This window comes from Triturus cristatus, chromosome 2_2 (genome assembly GCF_964204655.1).
Source record: "Triturus cristatus chromosome 2_2, aTriCri1.1, whole genome shotgun sequence".
In the NCBI taxonomy this organism is placed as follows: Eukaryota; Metazoa; Chordata; class Amphibia; order Caudata; family Salamandridae; genus Triturus; species Triturus cristatus.
Genome location: NC_140582.1, coordinates 540,611,226 through 540,634,977, shown reverse-complemented (window position 1 = coordinate 540,634,977; position 23,752 = coordinate 540,611,226). Strand labels below are relative to the sequence as shown.

General features: G+C 47.3%; 1 protein-coding gene across 1 annotated transcript in view; it reads right to left on the bottom strand.

Moving 5' to 3' along the window:
* MND1 (meiotic nuclear divisions 1) overlaps positions 1-23,752 on the bottom strand; it is a 440,846-nt gene that overhangs the window by 272,423 nt on the left and 144,671 nt on the right. Inside the window, exon 3 of the mRNA XM_085641689.1 lies at positions 15,950-16,007. Coding sequence (XP_085497815.1) covers positions 15,950-16,007 — 58 coding nt within the window. The remainder of the gene's footprint in view (positions 1-15,949; positions 16,008-23,752) is intronic.

Below are 23,752 nucleotides of genomic sequence, written 5' to 3'. Positions count from 1 at the left end.
TTAGGTAAACCTGTGTTAACTTAAGAGATGCCAGCCTTGTCACAGTGAAACTTTAAATATAAATGGCCTACTCTTTAACTACCATGTACCCAGCTCTATTAACCTGTAATGCCTACCTTATGGGTGATTTATAAGTATTGAAAAGGAAGGTTTAGGTCTGGGAAAAGGTTTATTTTGCCAGGTCGAAATGGCAATTTTAAACCTGCACAGATAGGCTGCAGTGGCAGGCCTGAGGCATGTTTTACAGCGCTACTTGAGTGGGTGGCACAATGAGCGATACAGCCCACCAGTAACATTTAATTTACAGGCCCTGGGTATATGTAGTACCATATGCTAAATAAATTAACAGTGCCAATAAGGTTTATGCCCAGCAAACCATGTTTTATAAAAGGGGAGAGCACAAACACTTTACACTGGTTAGCAGGAGTAAAGTGAGCAGAGTCCTAATGCCAACAAAAATGGGTTCAGCAAAAATAGGGTAGTGAAGACGCAAATCTTGGGGATTACCACATAAAAGATGGTCATTTCCAGTAAGGGGGTGTTGTGCAATACGTTATTTCTGTAGAAAAAATGACTAAATTGGGTGAGTGTGATTATATTCGAAATGTAGAATATTTTTCTGAGGCCTATATTTCTTGATGAAGCAAGGAAACACTGACTTTGCCGTAACCAGAGGAGTGAAGAAACTACTGAAGAGTGATTCCATCCGACGTGAAACTTAAAGCACTTGGGACTTTGTAGGCCCTGTGGTGTTACGTTTCAAAAATCATATACAGCCAGATTTGAACACTAGCTCATCTAGCCAGAACCTCATTAAATGTTGTATGCTGTCCACAGGTGATATTATACACAGTGATCCAGATGGTAAAGTAGGGAGTATGCTATTCATTTATTTTTTAAAACATATTTTATTGCTTTTTTCCCAGTTATACACACTTCACATTTTCATTCGGTCTCATTTTGTATTCCATTTAAGTATCAAGATTGTGTGCTTCGTTGCTACCCCGCGTCCCATTCAATTGGTTTGTCTTGACAGTCACAATCAATTCTATTCACAGTCCATCTCCCTCCCCCCTACCCCTCCCAACTAAACTTAGACTTAACTACCTCCCTCTCCCCCTGCACTGCTGTCTCCTATGTTTACGGGTCAGGCATTATCCATTGCTTCCGCAACTCCTTGCTGTGTATTTCTGCATCGCCCTGTCGCTCCCTTCTAATAGTGCCCCCCCCCCGTCTGATGCTCCTAAGGATTCTCATCCCCTTGTGCTTGCTCTATTACTCCTTCCTGATTCTGCCTCTGGGGACTCCCCTGCTGAGATAGCCCCTCAGGGGTGGTGGCGTCAGACCCTGGGTCATTATTCCTCATTTCTGCCATTAGCACTTCCCATGCTTGAGCCCTCTCCACCTTGCCCAGGCCCTTTCTCAAATTTCTGAGCAAGATTCTGCCCGCACATCCCGCCCACTTCTCTAGCTCTCGTTTCCACCTGTGGATGCTGGGGCCATTTGGCGCTTTCCATTTACTAGTAATTTCTCTCTTTGCCAGTATGAAAGCGAGGTCCTGAAACTTATCAGTGACTTTAGTCTTAGCTGTGTGTGTGAACAGATTGACAAGGACGTGTGTTGGTGTACATGGAACTACCCATTCTGGTATCCTGGCCGTCTCCCTTGTTACCTCCTGCTAGTATTGCGTTAGTGACTGACAATTCCAGATCATGTGTATAAAATCCGCCCCTCATTCTTTACACCTTGGGCGTTCGGCATCCTCCCTGTGAAAGAACCGGTTAATGTGTGCCGGAGTTATGTACGCACGGTGCAACATTTAGAAGCTGATTAGACTGAAACGTGCATTTCTAGACACCTTGTGTGTCTGCAGTAATATGTTCTCCCAGTCCTTATCTTCCAGCGGTCCGCCTATGTCTTCTACCCATCTATGCCTTAACTGGTCTAGCGGTTGGGCAGAATCCCGCCCTATGGCCCTCTATAGACATGTGACGGCTTTTATGGTCCCCCCGCTAGGCCTATATTCGCAGGTGGCATGTCGTGGTGGCTCCGTCGTAGCCATGCCCCAGTGTCGCCGCCTTGCCCCTGTGACTGCTCCATATAGTAGAAAGTGTCCCTGTGGGATTCCCCAATCAGTACTGAACTCTTCAAAGGGGAGTAGTTCCCCATCCCGGTACAGGTCTCCCACTTTCGTGGCTCCGGCTTGTTCCCAATCTTCTATCCCTCTCCATTGTCCCCCATGTGGGAGTGCCTCTAGCAGTGTCAACGGTAGTTCCGGTGAGTATGGCGTCTTGTTCTAGTCTTCTGCAGACACCTACCCCAGCATCAGCATATCGCTTTGTGCTCGTTGCTTTGGACATGCTGTGGTTTCACGGTTCCTATCAGGGTACGGAAGACCTGCAGCCTATCCGGGGTGAAGGGAGGCGTTCCCCTGTCCGGTGTCAGGCTCCCTGCCACCCACTGCATGAATCTCTGCAGTTGCCATGCCAAGTAATAGGCCTCCATGTCTGGTATGGTGAGGCCCCCTTTCGCCTGCATCCTTTTTAACATGGTTAGGGTTACCCTCCTTCTGCCTGCCCCCCATATAAATGCAGAGATGCATGACTCCAGCTCACGGAACCATGCTCCTGGTACCCACACTAGCAACGTGGTTAAGAAGTATAGCAACCTGGGGAGCGCCACCATTTTTAGTAGGGAAATGCGTCCCGCCACTGGGAGGGGAAGTTTCCCCCAGAACGTCATATTATCCTTGAGCGACCGTAGAGCACCCCCTACATTCCCTTCTTGCACATCCGCCATAGAGTGAAACACCTACACCCCCAGGTACCGAAAGCATCAGGGTTACCAACGCAGCTCTCCAAGGTCCCTCAGCAGCGGGTTGTTAGCCTCTAGTGGAAACAACTGGGACTTCTGCCAGTTAACCTGCAGCCCCGACAGTGCGCCAAACTTTTCCATCATGCTCTTTGCAGCTCCCCCTCCGCATGTTTTAGGAAGAGCAGAAGATCATCAGCGTATAACGCTATGTGGTGCATTTACCCTCCCAGCTGGAGCCCCCTGAATTCTCCCCCGGATCGTGCCCTACACGCTAGGGGCTCTATGGCCAGTGCATATAGTAATGGGGAGAGGGGACACCCCTGGCGTGGATATTGTGCATCCCGTATGGACTCTTGCCACTGGGCTGGCGTTTAACAGTCGCACCCATCGTATAAAGCCCTGCCCAATCCCCATCTGAGACAGAGTGACAGAGGAACTCCCATGCAAGGCTATCAAAGGCCTTCTCTATGTTGATTGCAAATATCGCACCCTCCCGTTCTGTTGTCGCACCTAATTCTATAATGGAGAACAGACAGCGTATATTCAGGGTCGTATTTCTGCTTGGGATAAAGCCCGCCTGATCCCAGTGCACCAGGGACATCATATGTGGGAGTAACCTTGTTGCCAGGATTTAGCTTAGGATTTTGAAATCGAGGTTCAGCATCGACAGGGGTCTATATGACGTGCATTCGATGGGGGCTCATCAGGGTTAAGCAGTGGAATTATCACTGCTTCTCGGGTGGTGTTTGGTAGCTGACCTTTGTCCCTAGCCTCTGCATACATCTCAACTAATCTCTGGGCTAACTCCTCTAAGTGCGCTGCGTAGAACTCCTTGGGGAGCCCATCTGTGCCTGGGGTTTTCCCTCTCGCCAGCTCCTCAATAGCCACTCTAACTTCTTGCTCCGATATTTACGCCCCCAGTTGGTCTGCATCCTCCTCTGACAGAGTATGGAGAGGAAGCTCCGAAAAATATTCCTCGATTTCCCCGTCCCCTCGATGCCCCGAGCTCCTGTACCGCTGTGCATAGTAGCTATAAAATCTGTTATTTATAGCATCCTGCCTGTATAGTGGCCGCCCTGCTTGGTCCTCTATTTCAATTATGTTGTTCCCTCTATGAGAGGGGTTGGCGAGCCATGCTAATAGCCTACCTGTCTTGTCCCTCTCGGCATGGGTCCTATCTAGGAACGCTTTAAAGTCAAAACACCTCAGCCGTTCTTCTGTCACAGCTACCTCTTCCTTCGCCTCCACTTATTCCTGACGGAGTTCAGGGTGATTCGGGCGTCTAAGTTCGATCTCCCTCAATGCTCAATCTTCCCTTTCAACATCTGTGAGTAACGTGCGTCGCACCCCGATGGACGTTGCCATGCACCTTCCCCTGATTACTGCCTTGTGTGTCTTTTGCTCCCAGTCCATTATACTGGTGTCAGTGGAGTGAGCATTATCCTCGAAGTATGCTACAACATGTTCCCTGATCTCGTGCAAGAACGCTTAGTCCTCTAGGGCCTCGGGCCTAAGGTGCCATGTAGGGATAGGTTGCTGTTGTGTCCCCTAGTGTAGTCTGGTCAATATCGAGTTGTGGTCAGACACAGTCCGTGTTAAGTATTCTGTGTCCTGAAGCCGTGCATGCATGCATGCATGTCCGGTGAGCAGAGAAAAGTGTCTAGCTGTGTAGGTCGTGAACATATGAAAGGTGTGAATATTCCTTCTCTATCGGATGAGTGAGTCTTCACGTGTCTACAAGCCCCCATCGGGTCTGCCAGTGCTTAAAGGCCCTGGCTATTCTACGTACCGGGGAATCCCAGAGAGGTGGGTGGGACTGGTCAAGATCTGGGTCCGCGATGCAAGTAAAGTCTCCTCCCATGATGATCGACCCAATCATGTAGGGTGCCTGGATCCCAGACAGCTGTTTGAGAAAGGCCCCCTGATCGACGTTTGGGCCGTATATATTCATCTGCGTGATATCCTACCCATCCAACCTCCCCGTGACTATTACATAGTGGCCCTCTGGATCTACCTTGTGTCCACTCTGTTGGAATGGGACCCCCGCCCATACCCAAATCTAAACCCCACTTGCGAATGCCGAAAATGAGGTGTAGTGTGCCTGTCCCCTCCACCTCCGATGTAGTGCTACCCTCTCAGAGGCCAGGGTGTGCGTTTCCTGTAACATTGCTATGTGAATCCTTTGTCTGTTCAAGTGGGAGACATTTTTTTGCAGTTTGTGCATGGAATGCATACCCCGGACATTCCAGGATAGGAGATTATATGTCGTCTGGTTTAGCATTGCAATATATTCCCTCCTTCCTCCTGACTTCAACACGCATGCCCAGCCGCCAGCGATCTGCTCCGAGCGACATGATTCTTCATACTATAACTCACCCCCCCATTCGGTAGACAGCAGTACCCCCAACTTAGAACTATGTAAACACCCCAAAGCCCCTTCCCCAGGACAAGTGAGGATCTCTCCCCCATCCAAACTACACATTCGCGTGCAAAACGAACAAGTGTCCAAAGTTTGGGTAGTGCCGAGGCTGGTGTCCACCCAGAGGAAAGCCTTTCCCCGGAACCCCCCATCCAACATTCAATGCATAAAAACACCATAGTGCCCCTCCCGGGCCCCTCTTCTGCTCATGTAACCCCATAGTCGGGTGCTCTCGACCCCCCTGCCCAATAGTCCTGTTTGTACTTGCGTGTCCTGTAGCCTTCAAATTATGTCATCTGCCGATCTGGGAGTCACCTCAGGAAGGATCTGGCTAGCTCCCCAATTGTGCTCATGCTGGTGTTGGAATATGGGTCCCTTGGATCCTCCCCCGACAGTGATAAGGTGCCTCATGTACCTTGGGCACTCAATGACGCTATTGCCGCCCCTGCACTCTGCATGTCTCGTCGAGATTCCACCTCTGTTGGAAGGCACTTAGGTTTTCCCCCTTTTCCTGGGAGTCTCAAGGTGTCCCCTCTTGGCTTTTCATGCCCATTATCTCTCCGGTCTTGTGGGCCTTGCGCTTCGATCCATTCCCACTCATCCTGTGGTGTATTAAAGAACTTAGTCCCCTCGGTTGATGTCATCCGAAGCTTAGCCGGGAACACCATGGAGTATGATATCCCCATTTGTCTCAATTTTCGTTTGGCTGAGACAAAGGACGCTCTCTGTCTCTGCACTTCCCGAGAGAAGTCTGGGAAAATCCAGACGGTGCTATTGTCTATTTTGAGGTGGCCTTTAATCCATGCTTGACTCAGCATATGATCCCTGTCTTTGTAAAACAGCAGTCGCACTACTACGGGCCTCAGCGACCTCCCAGGTGGGGGAATTCTGGCAGGGACCCTATGGGCCCATTCCAAGGCAAAGCAGGGGGACAGGCCCTCCTCCGCCACCTCAGTGCGGATCCAGTTTTTGAGGTAGGCGACCATGTTGTTCCCCTCAACTTTTTCTGGCAGGCCTATCACACGGATATTGTTGCGTTGCGCTCTCTTTTCGCCGTCCCCCGCTCCAGCATGTGCACCCTTTTTTTCAATCTCCGCAAGTCTAGACATGGTTACCTGTGGTTTCAGATCTCTGATATCCCCTTCAGCCACCGTGACTCGGTCTGCAAGTTTGATGGTCCGCCCTCAGCAGGCCCAGGTCCTCTCGGAGTGCATCTATTTTGGATTCTACAGCCGTTCTAGACGTTTCTATGGCCTGCAATATGTCGTAGAGAGATGGGTCTTCTTGTGCTTCTTTCCATTCACTGTGAGCTCCGGTCCACTGTCGTGACTCACCAGGATCTTCTCCTGCCAGCTCCTGTTGCTCCGTCTCACGTCTTTTGGAGACCCTCCCCATGGTGAAGGCTGTTCACTGAGAGGGGCATTCTGCCCCTTGGTATCTCCGTTCAGGCCTCGACCAGGTGTTCACGCACCCTCAAAATCTTCGAGCGGCCGCTGCGGGCGGTGTCCAGTGCAGTCTCTCTTGGCCCCTGGTATTGTGGCTCTTTGTCGCTGAACTCTGTGTTCTCAAGCAGGGTCTCTCCCAGTATCTTCCGTGTCCTGCTTAGTCTGGGCTGCTCCATCTCCCCTCCGTTTGCTCTCCAGCATCCTTCTACCACTCCCTCTGCTGCTCATGAGTTGTTTGGGTACCACTCGTGTCCGTGGTCCTCTGCTCACCTCGTCAGGGTCTTCGTTGTTTGTCTCGCCTGTTTCCCCTCTCTCCTTTCTGTATATTCTCACCTCTGCGGGGGCAGGCTCCTTATCTCCGGTGCTCTGTATTGAGTGCTCTGTATGGGGCTTCCTGTTACCCCTTGTAATCTTCCCTCAGTGTCCAGGCCACCCCCGGTGCTCTCCCTCCTTGCTACGTGCTTGGAGACGCAGGATCCAGTCTCTCCGTTCTTAGGCGTCCTGCATGAGAGTGGGTCTCCGTGGACATCAACAGGCCCAACAGGAACCCCGCTCTGCCTCTGGGGGCCCTGGAGAACCGTTGTGCTGCTCAATCCTGGGCCCTTTTCCCATAGTGCCTCCTGACAAGATTCGGGGCCACGTGGGTTCCGGGCCCTCGTCTTCCCGGTCTGGCAATTGCACAAGCCTAGTGTCCCAAGGGTCTCCCAGGCGCCACGCTCCGCCGCCGAACAGGCCACGGCCGCCATCTTGCTTGGCCCCGCAGTTACTTCCAAGGGTTTTGCGGCCCCATCCCAGGCTATTTCTCGCGCTCCGGTCCCCTGTCCCCCATGAGTAGGAGCAGGGCTCTGTTCCCAGTGCGCCGGTGTCCTTGGTGTGTCCGCAGGGGCTATTCCTGCCGCCCCCCTCCGTCGCCAGACTCACGCAGCAGCCCCCGCTTTGCTGGTACTTCGGGGTGCCCTCAGCCGTAGCGCCTCCTTTTCTGTGTTTAGTTAGCGAGGGTTCCGGATCGGTCATCCTGTATCTGCGAGTCGCTGTGCTCGATACCAGCCGAGCCTCCCAGCTGTTGCTAGACGCCGCCTCTCAGAGCGCCGGCACCATTTTGCCTGGCCTCGCAGTCTCTCCACCAAGTTCAGCGTTTCTGCCGCTTTCTGTCTGTCAGCCCCTTTTCTGCTGCGACTACTCAACTCCGCTATACTTCAGGGGCCGGGGGGCTCGTTCTCTGTTGTTGGGGCCCCCCTATATCGGGCAGGATGGTGCTGGGTGGGGGATCACCGGCAGGAGTGGTGGTTCAGGCTCCTTGCTCCATCGGCGTCTGGCCATAATCCCAGGAGTATGCTATTCATGAAGACTTTACACTCATGTCTCATCTAGGAGTATGGGTTTTCCTAAGTGTGGTTACCCTTGGGTTAAATCTGTCTGGTATGGGGATCTCACAAATCTGAGGATGTTTTTTCTTGAGTAGGTGGCACAGAATTTGTTCTTTCAAGGTGTTCTCCTAGGAGGAAGTCCAGTTATCTACTTTTCCTTCATCACTCTATGAGACGAATAACAGGGAATGTGTTTTATTTTATATGTAATTGAGGAGAATATGTTACGGTAGTTAACCTTCGCTGCCTTTGAAGGCAACTTTGAACCCAGAGACCTACTACTGGACAAAATCCGTATTTCACAGGAATTACATCACTTCCACAAGACATGAAAATTATTTCCTAGGAACGACATCATTCCTGTGAAATACAAATTTTGTCCAAAGGGACGTTCGTCGTAACCAGTTTTCCTTGCGGGCAGCTAATTATTCTAAAGTATGGCTGCACAACAGTTCTTTTCTAATTTCCTAGAAGCAGCATCCGATTCTTTAGCTGTTAGCGCTGGTAAGCCATTATGGGTATCAATGCGCTTTATAAATCCTAAACAGTAGAATAGAATATGTTTAAGAAGCATTCTCTTCAGAAAGGTAATCAAAACCTGAATAGTGTAACTGCAATGAGGACGTATTAACAATTGTAGGGTGCATGCAACACTTCTAACAATATGTGACCCCACAGACTGTGTATTTTTTTAGCAAAGCTAATTGTGTGTCTTTTCTAAAACACTACATTCTTAACTACAAATGTAAATCTTTATTATACTATAGACAGCTAAACGGTATAGCTCAATATTTAATTGTTTTAAATAAAATTACCCTGTTGTTAAAAAGACCCTTTTCACACTAACTGCACCAAAACAAACCTGTAATATACATAATTCATAACGGGTAACGTGTAATATGGTCCTTTATTGCCAAATCAGTGTTTGGGGTACATTTACAAACAACTCTGCCGTATACACCATATACCTCGAGGTCATGCTACAAAGTTACCTATAATGCATTCTATGTATTACACAGTATTGTAGTTACAATGAGAAGTTTCTCCGGCAAGTAATATGTTTGTAGGTTTACTTTTGTGCCGTTTGACCAATTGGCACAAAACTTTCCAAAAATCGGAACAATGTCAAGCCTAGTGGAGACTGTCCACCAAATGCATAGTTTACAACCTCTATATATCATACTAATAAATAACAGAAATGTACAACCCAACATCATTGAATACAACCACTTCTCCAAAATAAGAAAGATATGGCTAATGCTGACATGATTCATAATGTCAACATTAAGGTGATGAAAATTGTCACCAATGATGACACTGATGTAATTTGTAAAGCTTCTGTCACTTCCACATCACATGTGAATACATAAGCTGTGCATTTGGTGGGAGAGTTATGGTCTTGAAGTGAGGGAATCAGTTATGGTTTGTGTAACTTACCAAAATGTTTTCAATGGAATTTCAGAGATTATTCTAAACATACATTTAAATGTTTGCTATGAGCAGAAGAAACTAATTTCCCTTTAACAAAGTATTTTAGTGTGAAAATAAACAGAACACATATATATATATTATATTTTACACAAAGTAATAATCAGCGCTCAGACAATGCAGAAAGAAATGTGACAATGGTGTCTATTTATCGATTTATTGAAAGAGCTTTTCTTTGTGACCTCGCCCACATCTAACATTTTTATAGTCAAATGACATGAGATAATATTTATGCAACAGCCAAGCAGAACTGTTGCCAACAACAACTGAAAAATGAGCTTTGTTGCTATAACGACACTCCAAACGTCTCTTCTGCTTTCAAAATCGAGGTATAAGAGAAACAGATTAATACGACGTAGTATTACAATTCCCTTAGTTGTGGCGTTGTCCACCCACTATACACTCACAGACATTTATTATTTAGTTTATTAAACAATTAATGTATCAAGCGAGTTGAACGTATATTTAACCTATTAATATCCTACATAACACATTAAGAAAAATATAATGCTGCATTTACAAACCATTTATAAAACAATGAGTAGTTACCAGAAGAAAACAAGTTACTTACCTGTAACTGTAGTTCTCCAGTATTGGTCCTTTCATAGATTCACATGCCTGAATCATTCCCCGTCGTCGAGACGGGAGTCTCCGGTACATAAAAAAGCATTGCTTAGTATTATAGCAAACTGAAAAAAGGCCTAGGCCCATTTTCCTTTGCAACCCATAACCTTCGTTATGTAAAAAAGGACTAAACTTGTCCCTGAACCAATCAGAGCCTCTCACCCTCTAGAACACTCCTGAGAGAACCTTCTGCCCCTCAGATTTTCGTGCACTTGTGCAATAACACCCTTTGTGCTAAATCCGAGGTGAGCCTCTCAGGGGAGGAGGGTGGGTTGCATGTGAATCTATGAAAGGTCCAATACTGGAGAACTACAGTTACAGGTAAGTAACTTGTTTTCTTACTCCAGTATTGAAGCATTTCATAGATTCACATGCCTCAATCAGAATAGCGAGCAGTAAACAAATGCACATTTTTTGTTACCCAGAATCTGAATCCAGGAAACATATATAGTGTGATAAAGATGGTATCTGTAAACCAAATTCCACATATCAAAAATACTTTGCAAATGGTAATACAATAAACAATAAAATGTGCCAAAGTACATAATAAAGGAAGGAGGGATGGTAAAGAAGGCTCACCGTTACTGGATAAGGTTCCTCAGCACCGCTTCTCCCACCGCCACATCTCTCCCTGTGGCTGCATCCAAGCAGTAATGCCTGGTGAAGGTGTCTGTACTCGTCCAGGTCGCCGCCCTGCAGATATCCTGGATCGGTACTCCTGCGAATAGAGCAGTAGAGGTGGAGGCTGCTCTTGTAGAATGTGCACGGACTCGTGCATTCAGAGGTTGTCCAGCTGCCTGATGACAATACTCTATGGCACTGGAAATCCATCTGGCAATTCCCCTTTTTGACAAAGGGAAACCCTTCCTGGGTGCGCTGAAGGCAACAAAAAGCTGTGAAGACTTGCGGAAAGGCTTAGTTTTGTGCAAGTAGAACTTCAAACAATGCTGGACATCCAGCGAGTGGAGAGCTCTTTCCGCCGCTGTTGATGGTTGTGGAAAAAATCTTTTGAGAATTAATGGTTCGTTCAAATTAAAGTCAGTTGGAACTTTAGGGATGAATCTTGGATTAGTCCTGAGTATTATCCTGTCCTCTTTGAACTGCAAGAAAGGCTCTTGGACCGTGAGAGCCTGAATCTCCCCCACTCTCCTGGCTGAAGTGAGCGCAATGAGAAGCGCAACTTTCCACGAAAGAAATTTCAGCTCCGCCCTGTGAATTGGCTCAAAGGGCTGTTTCATCAACTGGGAAAGAACGACGTTCAATTGCAGAGAGGTGGTGGAGGTTTTATTGGAGGGAAAACTCGGAACAGATCTTTCATAAATTGTTTGATGACTCTAGCAGACCACAGAGATGGACCAGAGGCAGTTCTTCTAAAGCGTGAAATTGCAGCTAGGTGTACCTTTATAGATGCACGAGCCAAACCTGACTTAGCCAAAAGCAAGATGTATGGAATAATCTCATGAGCTTCTGAATGCAGCGGATGAATGTTAGACCTTTTGCACCATAAACAGAACCTTTTCCACTTCATCCAATATGTTTTGTTTGTACTATCCGCTCTGGCTCTAGATAGAATCTCCCTGCACTCCGTAGGGATGTTCAGATGCTGAAATTCGCAGTATTCAGGAGCCAGGCTGCTAAATGCAGAGATTTCGGATCCGGATGAAGAACTTCCCCCTGGAACATTGTCAGCAGAGACGGTATCGGCTGCAGGCAAATCGGGCGCTCCTCTGACAGTAGAAGAAGCTCCGCAAACCAATGTTGTCTGGGCCACCACGGAACTATCAGGATTAACCTGCATGGTTCTTTCTTGATCTTCATAAGAACCTGCGTCAGGAGGGGAATTGGAGGAAAGGCGTAGGCAAAGATGCCTGACCATGCCATCAAAAACGCATTCCCCCAAGATCCCCGTTGGGGAAGCCAGCTTGCGAAGAACCGGCATTTTCTGTTCTCCCTTGTCGCAAAAAGATCTACTGTCGGAGTTCCCCATTTCTGGAAGATGTTGTTCAAAATCTCGTTGTCGATCTCCGATTCGTGACAGACAGACTTTAGTCTGCTTAGAGTATCCGCCTTGGTGTTCTGGTCCCCTGGAAGATGTTCCGCTGTAATGGATACTTCGTGTCGTAGAGCCCATTCCCATATCCACTGGGCTTCCCGAGACAGGGAGAGTGATCTTGTTCCTCCCTGTTTGTTCAAATAGTGCATTGCTGTTGTGTTGTCTGTTCTTATCAACACGGCTGCACCTTGAATCCTTGGCAGGAACGCCAACAATGCTAAGCGGACGGCTCTGAGCTCCAAAAGGTTGATATGCAATTGCTGTTCGTTCGCTTTCCAACGACCGCTGACCTGCAGATCCTGAAGGAATGCTCCCCATCCTTCCAAGGACGCATCTGTCGTAACCACCAATGGAGCTGGTTGAGTCAGGAAAGAAAGACCCTGCGAGATGTTTCGTTTTCGGGTCCACCATGTTGCCGCGTGGATCATGATCGGCGTCACTTTGATTATATCCTCGAAGGATCCGGTCGCTTGATGCCACTGAAGATCCAACTGCTCTTGTAACGGCCGCATCCTTAGTCTGCAGCAAGGTACGAGGGGAATGCAAGATGACATTGTTCCCAGCAATGACTTGTACTTGCGTACTGAAAGAGACCTTCTTTTTATAAATAGATATATTATTCCCCGCTCTCTTTCCTCGGAGGGGAACACACTGTTTACCTCCGTATCCAGAATTGCTCCCAAGAAAGTGATATTTCTGGATGGTTGCAGAGTTGACTTCTCCTCGTTTAGAGTGAGGCCTAATCTGGCAAATAGTTCTATGCAAGCCTCTGTTGACAACCGGGCTGACGCTGCCGAAGGAGCCTTGACTAGCCAGTCGTCGAGGTAAGGAAACACTTGGTGTTTCTGTCTCCTTAGAACCGCTGCCACTGGAGCCAGGCATTTTGTAAAAATCCTCGGGGCTGATTTCAGACCAAAAGGAAGCACCTTGAATTGATAATGATCCTCGGCCACCACGAACCAAAGGTACTGCCTGTGTGCAGGATAGATTGGGATATGGAAATACGCATCCCGTAAGTCCAGTTTGGTCATATAATCCCCTGAGTTAATAGCAGCAGAATATCCTGGAGGGAGATCATTCTGAAGGTTTGATCCTTGAGGTAAGTATTTTGGGATCTGAGATCCAAAATGGGGTGCCATTGAAGAATGTTTTTCTTGAACAGAAAAAACCGGGAATAAAATCCCCTTCCATTCTGGCAATTCGGTACCGGTTCTATTGCTCCCTTTCGGAGCATTGTCCGAATTTCTTGACGCATCTGATGTAAATACTTGACCTCTTGAAATCTTGGTGGTGTACAAGGGTGGATTTCCAGAAACTCTAGAGTATGACCGAATTGTATTATGTGGAGGACCCATTGGTCCGTCGTTATCTGCTGCCAATTTTGAAGATGATAGGAAATTCTTAAACCCAGGGGAATATGCGACATATGAGGAATAAGTGTCACCAGACTGTCATTGTCTTCGGGTGGTGCCTTTCCATTGGCGACCTCCTCGACCTCTAGGAGTAGATTTTGTGAAACCTCCTGTCTGTCTCTGTGAATATTGCTGACGATATGGCTGAGATGATGTGGAGTAGGAAGAATAGCGGCCTTGTTGATAACCCCCTCTATAAGAGGTTTGGCCCCTACCTCTTGAGCCACAAAAAGGAACTTTTCTATACTGTAATGTTCCCAGAGAATTCGCTGTTTCCGTATCCTTCTTGATACTCTGTAAGGCCTCATCAACATGCTTTCCAAACAGACCTTCCCCATTGAACGGAAGATCCAAGATCTTATTCTGGACTTCAGGCCTAAAAGATGTTGCTCTCAACCATCCTGGTCTGCGTAAAACAGCCGCTCCTAGAGATCTGAAGGCCGTGGTCGCAATGTCCATTGCGCAATCTATGACTTCAGCCGAAGTCCTTTCACCTTCCTGGAGGATTTTCCTGGCCTCTTGTCTGTCTGCTTCAGGTATGCTGTCTATGTATGGTGATAGGTCGCACCACATTTGCCTATCATACCTGCCCAGGATGGCTAGGGCATTTGCTGCCTTGACCAGAAGAGCAGACATGGACGAAAACCTCTCCCCTGCATTATCCAAGCGCCTACCCTCTCTGTCCGGTGGCGCTGAAATTCGAGCAGACGGATTCCTCGATTTTTGCTGCGCCGCTTGAGTTATAACAGAGTCCGGTTTGGGGTGACCTAATAAACAAGCCGGAGCATCCGAAGGCTCTTTGTATTTTTTGTCCAGCCTAGCAAGCACTGGAGTAACCGTTGCCGGCGTCTCCATAACTTTGAGACCTTCCTCCCATAGAGGACTCACAATTGGAAGAGATCTAACCGTCTTGCGAAATGGTTCTTTGAAATCATATAAAAAGCATTCTGCTTTATCCGATGACATATTGAGCGCAAATCTCTGCGCGGCTCTCTCCATCAGATTATGGAACCCACCAATGTCCTCTGAGGGGAATCCACAGGTCTCGGTGACGGAGATGAAGGGGACGGAATCAGATAATCATCCCATTCCTTACTAGGATCTGTTATCTCCCCTTCCTCCTGCTCTTCATCGTCAGATGTATCTAGAACCGGTTGTGGCAAAGGTGATATTGGGGCCCAGGAACCGGTACCTCCTGTCTTCGCACTGGACCAACTGTAGAATTTGAGCAGAGCTCAAAGGAGACTCCCTAGCACAACGTGCGGTAGAAAATCTGAGGGGCAGAAGGTTCTCTCAGGAGTGTTCTAGAGGGTGAGAGGCTCTGATTGGTTCGGGGACAAGTTTAGTCCTTTTTTACATAACGAAGGTTATGGGTTGCAAAGGAAAATGGGCCTAGGCCTTTTTTCTATAATACTAAGCAATGCTTTTTTAAGTACCGGAGACTCCCGTCTCGACGACGGGGAATGATTCAGGCATGTGAATCTATGAAAGGCTCCAATACTGGAGTAACTTATGGATATTTGGGTGGTGGAAAAACACGTGTTGAAAGCAGCCAGTCTGCTCAATAGTTAAGATTCGTGGTAATTCTAAACACCAACTGGTACCTAAAAACTTTGGTAATCTTTCATATTAACATGGGTGCAAACAACAAGCAAGGAAAATATATACTGACATTGGCTTCTGTGATAATTATTATATTATTTGTAAAAAACTATATGCAGATAATAGTATAGTGAATAAGTGCAGGCGACGCAGTGCTCAAGTGTGACAACGATATATCATAATATACACATAAGAAACAAGATATAAATGTTTTCTATCTTGTTTCTTATGTGCATATTTTGATATATCGTTGTCACACTTGAGCACTACGTGGCCTGCACTTACGTTATTCACTATATTATTATCTGCACATAGAACTTTTTGCAAATAATACAATAATTATCACAGAACCCAGTGTCAGTATAGGTTTTCCTTGATCGCTGTTTGCACTCAAGTTGATATGAAAGATTACCAAAGTGTGTAGGTACCACTTGGTGTTTAGAAATACCACATTTAAAGGAGGCTGCCCCGAATGGATGTAAGAGGGTTGCCTATAGTAGTCTGAAAAGAGTCCCACGGTGGACACTGTTTCGCATATACATGGCATCAGCATCACTATTGTTTTTCAGATTGGCAAACGTTCTCATCTCAGACATGATTCTCACCTTGTTTCCACATCCACGTTCAACTTACGTATCAGTTCAAGTCTAGAATCTGCAGAATGGGAATTCACACTTGAAAATCGAGGGGAGTTATCTCATGTATTAGAAGCTACCAATACTTACTTATTCCTTTTTCTTTGGGTGCAATCTTCTCCAAATCTTTTAACTGAAAAACATCTTTCTATAATAAAGATAGCAAAACAGGAGAGATGTTTAATGGAAGCTATTTGTTTTCTGAAAAGAAGAAACATGTTTTATTTAGCATTAGGGGAAGTACTCAGGTTACTTTATAATTTAACTTACTAAGGGATACACTTCAAATGTTATGTTAAGAATTAACCAGTCGAAAAACTAAATTTCAACAGCAATGTTCGGTGGGAAAAGTATTTATATGTGCGCTTTATACATATTTGAAAGAAACAGGGGGAAAAATGTCCCTCTTGTAATTGTCCGCAATAGCTATTTGATCATTAGTTTCTAACAGTCAACAGTGTCAAATTACAGAAAAGTACAGTTTTACAATCACATCTATGCAATCACTTGTAGTCCATAGACGCTCTCCCATTAACAACTTTAAGGCATTCCAGCAATTTAGGGGCGGGTCTGGAAGAACAAGTTACTTACCTTTAGCAATACCTTATCGGGTAGACCATCTAGCTGCAGATTCTTTACCTTAGAATATTTTCCAGGCATGAGGCTGGATCCCAAAAATTATGAGCAGTACCTCTGCACGCTGGTAGGTGGCTCCGATCAGCACCGCATGGGCCGCACTGGATGTGACACGCATAGTGCCTATATAGATGCCACCTCGGTGCTCAGACATCAGTTTCTTTACGTGACTCTTTCCGCACCAGAAGCACGGAGCCACGCCAGAAGGATGATTACCAATATGCAGAAACTAAGGGCTACAAGGACCTTACAGGTAGGAAGACCTGTTCTCAGAAACTGAGAGGGTCAGTGAGGAATCTGCGGCTAGAGCCTCTACTAGATAAGGCGTTACTAAAGGTAAGTGGCTTGTTCATCTGATAGAGAATTTGAACTGTAGATTCCTTACCTTACAATATATACCAAGGCAATACCTCCCAAGAGGTGGGCCTGAGAACTGATTCCGATCAAAAAGTCCTAGAAGACCAAATGGGCAAAGTGCCCGTCAAGATAGTAGTGTTTAGTGAACATGCGCATCCTGAGAGATGTCCAGAATGGTGACTCCACAAGCTAACGCAATAGTTCCAGCTTTGGCTCTGGTGGAATCAGCCTCCAAGCCCTCAAGAGGCTGCTTTTAGGTCAATGTGTAGCAGATCTTAATGCAGAGTACAATGTATCTGGATATGGTCCCTTCCTACATTGCTTTTCCCTTCTTCGCTCCAATGAACCTAACAAAGAGCTAATCATCAACCTGGTGTTTTTTGGTGCTATCGATGCAGAATTACAACACTCTTTTCGGGTCCAAGCTGTGGAGTCTCTCCTCCTCCTTGGAGGGGTGAAGAAAAGCAAAGAAGGTATTCACAAAGTTTTTGACAAGAGCATTAAGAAGATTCACAACCAGAGAGAGCCAGCAAGCAAACAACAGTCAACCACAAAAGGGAGGATTAAGTCCTCTGCACCACTAAACAGCAGTTGACCATGGCCGTCTTCATACGGATCACTTCTTGCCCTCTTGCGCGCCGCAGGATCATTCAAACCACTACATTTAGGGATTTTACCATATTAATGGAACTGCGCCCCCAGTGGTATTAATCACTAACTCTTAACGACTAGGGTCCTGTTCTGTGGCCCTAGTAGACGTTAAACCAGAAAGGTCAATTACGGCCCCTAACTGTCTTCTATTTGTTCCCAATTAAGTTGTATCGCCTAGATGAAGTCAATATTTTATTATATCAACAAACATAGGTTTTTTAGATTTTCGTTTTTTAAAAATTTATTTATAGATGAACTCAATCTTTCAATTCACTGTGACGATGCAAACGGACGAATTGGCCGCTCCTGGGAACATTCTTAAATAAGAAGGAAAATATCGATTCAAGTTTTTATTATTATTATTGATGCATGTTTATCATTATAATGATTTTTATTAATCAATCCATAAAATTCCTCCTCCAAGAAGGTATGCAGCTTGATGCTTTGCCCAACGTGAAAAGGTGTCCCCACCTTCAGAAAAAATTAGGCACTGGTGCAGAGAACAAGTCTATCTGGAAAGAAATTGGTGTAGGGAGGGTTAACAGAAAGAGACTGCAGCTCACTCACCCTTCTGGTTGATGTGAAAGCCACCAAGGACACTGTCTTGATCATCAGAAGACTTAAGTGGCAACTATGCAGAGGCTCAAAAGGTGAACACATTAAGAAAGTTGGGACAAAATGAAGGTCCTATTGAGGCATAACACAAGGTTTAGGTGGAAACATATCTTAGAGGGTAGGTTGAATATGTGATTTGAGCAGAGACTGTTGGTCCACAACTGAAAAAATGCAGAGATGACCAAAAGATACCCCTTAACTGTGCCCCGAGCAAGGCCTTGCCGAGCTAAGGACAAAACAAACAGTAATACTTTGAACAAGGGGGCGGACAGAGGGTCAAGATGTTTGTCAGTGCACAAAGCAACAAACTTTTCCCAACTGCAGGCATGTACAGTCTTAGTGGAGGGACCCTGGCTGCCAAAATGACCTCACAGACTTCAGGAGGGAGATCTAAGACTCAACTGGCGCCGCTCAATCTCCATGCATGAAACCAGAGCGTGTTCAGTTTGAAGAACACTGCCCTGTTGCTACGACAGGCGAACCTCCCAAAGGGGCAGTTTAATAGAAGGACTGATGTTATAGCTGAGGAGTTCTGTATAGCATACTCTTCGTGCCTAATTCAGAGCCACAGTGATGACTTGGGCCTGGTCCTTCCTGATGTCCTTCAGAACTCGAGGCAGGAGTGGTATAGGCGGGAAGGCGTATAGGAGTCCTAAGCCCCACTTCAGACTTGAACGCGCAGATGTGCTGACATTGAGCATTCTCAGCAGTGGTGAACAGGTCTAACCAAGTTTCTCCAGGTTCTCCCCAGTCACTAAAGAGACCTTGTACGACCTCCCGATTTAGATGCCATTCATGATCCATGAGGCATCGACAACTGAGTTAGTCCGCCCTGGTGTTCAGAGACCCTGCCTGGTGTTGCACGACCAGAAAAATGTCCTAATCTTCCAGTCGTGTCCGGAGGCGCAGAGCCTCCTGGAACTGGGTGGTCCAGGACCCCACCACCCTCTCTCTGTTTGTTGCAGAACTACATGGAGCGGGTGCTGCAAGTTAAAAACTGCACTAGCCTTCCCTTGATGGTGGAGAGGAAGGACTTTAGTGACAATCGACTTGCTCTCCATCAAGTTGATGTGGAGATGAGACTCCACCGAAGACCAGAGTCCTCTGATCTCCACCTCTCCCAGATGGCCATTCCGACCCAGGAGTGACACATTTCTCACCTCTGTGAGATCTGGTTGGGGAGGGAGAGGGGTCTGCCACTGACCTCATCTTCGGTCCTGAGCCACCACTGCAGGTCTTGTGCAGTTGTACTCTAATATCTAAGCTAGGTCCAAGAGATTTCATTGACGCAGCAGCCAAAAAGTCAGTCTCCCCAAAATCCAGGATAGAGGCAGATACATTGGAATCATAGCCTCAATATCCTGGACTCACCGCTCCAGAGGATAGGCATGGAACTGCACTGTGTCCAGAATGGCTCAGATGAAAGGAAGCAACTGAGAGGGAGTCAGATGTGACTTTGTGACATTGATAGAAAACCACAGTGAATGCAGGTGGTCAGCCATAGTCTGGTGGTGGGTGACCACTCACACAACACTGTCAAGAGGGGGGACGGGGAGCGATAAGAAAAAAGTAAGTCCAGCACCAGTGCTCCCAAGGACTACAGTACAATCACTAAGGGGTAACTGTTCCTATAAGGCAGATAGCAACCTATTCTGGTTGCGTATAAAGAACAGGGAAAAGGGAAAGAATAAGTTGTAGTCTCTATGCATGCAGTTGGAACTTGATGAAGGTGGGGGAATTTCTCCTTTTGGAAATAGTGCCCTCACACACTCTTGCAAGTGTCATGCTTCATCATCGGGCGTTGCTCCTCGTGGGGGTGGCGCTGCTGTCCCCCACGGGCCCCGTGAGAGGGCTCTTTGTCGGAGATCTTTTAGGAGACGCCGCAGTTGTGCATGTGGGTGTGTGGGTCTAAAAGATGTGGAAGTGAGCTAAAATTACCTCGGCGGAACCTAGAAGGTTTATTCGAGGGTCCGGGAGGTAAGAGTAAAAAACTTTTTGAGGGAAATGGAGAATCTCTAATAAACAAATATAGTAGAGTGGAGAGTATTATTCTACTGCTATTATCCGTGCGTGTGTGTGAAAGTGAGATCTGGTCAACATGTTTGGCGCTTGGTAAAGGTCCATAATGGATCCTGGTGCGCTTCTTCAGGACCGTGATGTGCAAATAAAACAGTAAAAATAGGAATCAGGGAAGGCGACACACTGTATTCCTATGGTACCTATATTAAGGTGTAGATGCGTCAAGGCGCTCATGGGAACATCTCAATCGTGTTCCTGTTTCCAACCCCTTTCATAGAAATGGAGTGCCTCGTCGGCATGTCCCGCGGTCACGAAGGAAAATACAAGTCACCCCCTTCGTAGCAGCCCACTACCTGCCCTGCTGCTAGTCGGACGCCGGTAAACTGACGCAACGTGTCCACCGGGTTATGATGGCTCCTCCGTGAGGAGGCGGAAGTGACCACTGCCTGGTGCGAGCCTGCTTTTAACATCCAACCATTAAGGTAGGGGAAGACTGGAACTCCTGACCTTCGCAGATGGGCTGCAACCACCGCCATCACTTTTGAGAACACCCTAGGTGAGATGGTGAGGTCAAAGGGGAGCACAGCAAACTGAAAGTGTTTGTGGTCTACCGTGAACTGCAGGTAACATCTTCGGACCAGCAGGAGTGGTATATGGAAATATGCATCCTGCAAGTCCAACACTGCTATCCAGTCTCTAGGATGCAGGGCAGATGGGACCGGAGCCAAAGAGAGCATTTTAAATTTCTCCTTTTTCAGGAAGTATTTGAGAGGGTGCAAGTCTAATATAGGGGGGAAGCTCCATCCTTATACGGCACCAGAGAGTGGCGGGAATAACAACAATGACATACTTCTGATCTCAGAACCCTCTAGATGGCTCCAATGACCAAAAGAACCTGCACTTCCTCATGCAGCAAGGAGAGATGATCCTCCATCAGCCGATCTGTGGATGGTGGCACGGGCAGCAGCGTTTCAGTGACTGGAAAGGCATACCCCCTGCAGAACAATTGCGAGTACCACTTCTTTCCCACCGTTATGGATTGCTAGCGCAATAGGTGGTGCTTGATCCTGCCGCTCACTGATGTTGTGAAGGTATATTAAAGGGGCTGCGGCTGCAGGGGAGGTGGTGGACCAGGCAAATCTCTGGGCTAAGGTCCCAAGAGGCTTGTGGTAGCTGCATCCATGGCCACAAAAGAACTGAGGAGCCTACTGGCAGTGGTGGCTGAGTGGAACTAGACGCAGCTGGTAGCCCCTACCATAGCCAAGGAAGCAGCGAAAGTCAGGGTGAGGCTAGTGTGGAGCCATGAACCGTGCTAACAACCAGACAGAGGCCCTTAAAGGGCTCAAGCACTAAATCTGCCTTATCACCAAATAGATGAGCACCATCGAAGGGCATGTCCATAAGAGATGCCGGACATCCCCTGAGGAACAAGTTGACTTCAGCCAGGCGTGGCAACGTACAGCCACTGACAAATCAATTGCTCTACCTAGCGAGTTTGTTGTGTCTAGTTCGCAGCGTATCGTTTACTTTGCTGTGTCCCTGTCATTGGCAATAGCTTGGGTCAAGATGGCTCAGGCCTCCTCCAAGACCATGGGCAGCACATGCGCAAGAGTCCCAAACTAGTGGGAATACCAGCCCGAGAATCATACGGTGTTCACTCACCAAACTGCAAGTCTGTCTAAAGAGAAAATTCTCTTGCCAATTGTGTCCAACTTCTTTGATTCCCTAAACGGTGGTGTGGTAAGGAACATGCAAGGCTAACTTAGGATGTGGAGGGCTGGACGACCACGCTGTCGGGGGCAGGGTGCTGGGTAAGAAATCCTGGATTCCTACGAGTGGGCCAAAAGTGCACAGGCGTGCCTGTGTAGGGCTTGGCCCAAGTCCCATGGAGGACATCAGTGACTGCTTCATTAAAGTCAAGAAGAGGTTCTGTGAGGGCTACACTGGGTTGAAACATCTCCGTCAAGACATTGGTCCCGACTGCCACAGAGAGCAGCATAAGGTCCAGGACACCAGTTGTACTTCGCACCACCATAGCAAATGAGGCCCCTTCCTCTATAGCCACACTAGGAGGAGAGACCAGGCCAGTGTCAGGTGAGGTTTCCAGACCACTGGCATGAGCCAATTCTCATACTAGTTATACTCGGCCAAGGGTGACTCAAGGGAGTCAGGATAACCATAGTATTCTCAGACCCATCCCAATCATATTCTCCACAATGTCTGTCTAAATAGGGAGACACTGTCCAGCTCTGTATCGGAGTCGGAATGATGATGGGGTCAGCGGCCTTTTGAAAGGCGCCACTGGAATGGACTCAAGTAAAGGTCATGGATCCTGAAGGCCCAAATGAAAATAGGGCAAATCTGCCGGCGGATATTCAGCTGGGGCACCTTCCGAACCCATAGGGCCCAAAGGCACTCCAGAGGGGTCGGCTTGCCCAAAGATGAGGTGTATGGCCTCATAAAATTCCTTCAGGTGGTCAAGGATCGCTCCGGCTCCAGAAAATTCAGTAAGGCGCAGAACCAGCTTCTAGTTCTGCGGGTGGCGTGTGGGAGTCGGGGCCTAGATTTGTGGCGTTGTTCCTGTGCCTCATCCGATGACTTGGACTGACGAGGTGAAGTTGAACATTGTTTCAACTTCTTGGCTTTCTTCTTGTGGGCTTACCTGATGAAGATTTAAACCTCAATGACGACCGATGAGAGCGACTCAGAGAGCAGACCTGGGACATCCAAGCAACTGGGACCTGGAGCAATGCAGAATCGTCCGATGGTGAGTGACCAGGAGCTTCAAGGCCTGCTTCTGGACCGCCTTGGGATTCATCGCGCTGCAGTCAAGGCTGGCCTGGCTCCACCCACCATAAGCAAACAAGGTGGGGGTCTGTCACAGACATTTGCCTGTGACAGGCTTTAAAATTCAGAGGTTTCTTTTTTTAAGGAGACATCCCTAAAGCACACTGGGAGCTAAAGCTGCAAAAATGGTCAACAAAAAGTTGGAAAAAAACAGTAAAAAAAGTTACTGTGGTAGCACTCCCCAATCTGCGCTAATGGCGCTGAAAGAAAAGAACTGATGTCAGCGGGCTGTGGTGGCACCACACGTTACATCCGGCAAGTACAATGCAGAACCGATCGGCGCCATCTACCAGCCTGCAAAGGTACCTCTCAAGATTTTCTGGATCCAGCCTGAACCGTGGAGAATATTCTGAGGTAGGGAATCTGCAGCTAGAAGTCTCTTTCTTACTGTTTTAAGGCAAAGCTTTGCATGTAGCTACAATGCACACATGTGCATTGCGCTCAACACAACTCCATCTCACACTTATGTGCGATGTTGGCAGTCACTTAATTTAAAAATAAGACAACGGATGAAAACTGACTTGACATATGGTTGAGGGGTCAGCAAGAGGGGAATGATGAGGAGAAACCACTTACAAAGTGAGAGTAATGGAGTCAGAATGAAACTAACGTTTTTTCACACTCCTCTGGCAAGAGAAAAAAGCACATGAAACAAAAGAAGCACTCACTGAAAGGTAAGTTGTCTAGATGCCCTCGTGATCCTGGGAGCCACCATTAGTCTTCATGGCACCACTGGATGCAGCTCCGCAAGCAACTCGCCCGAGCCCC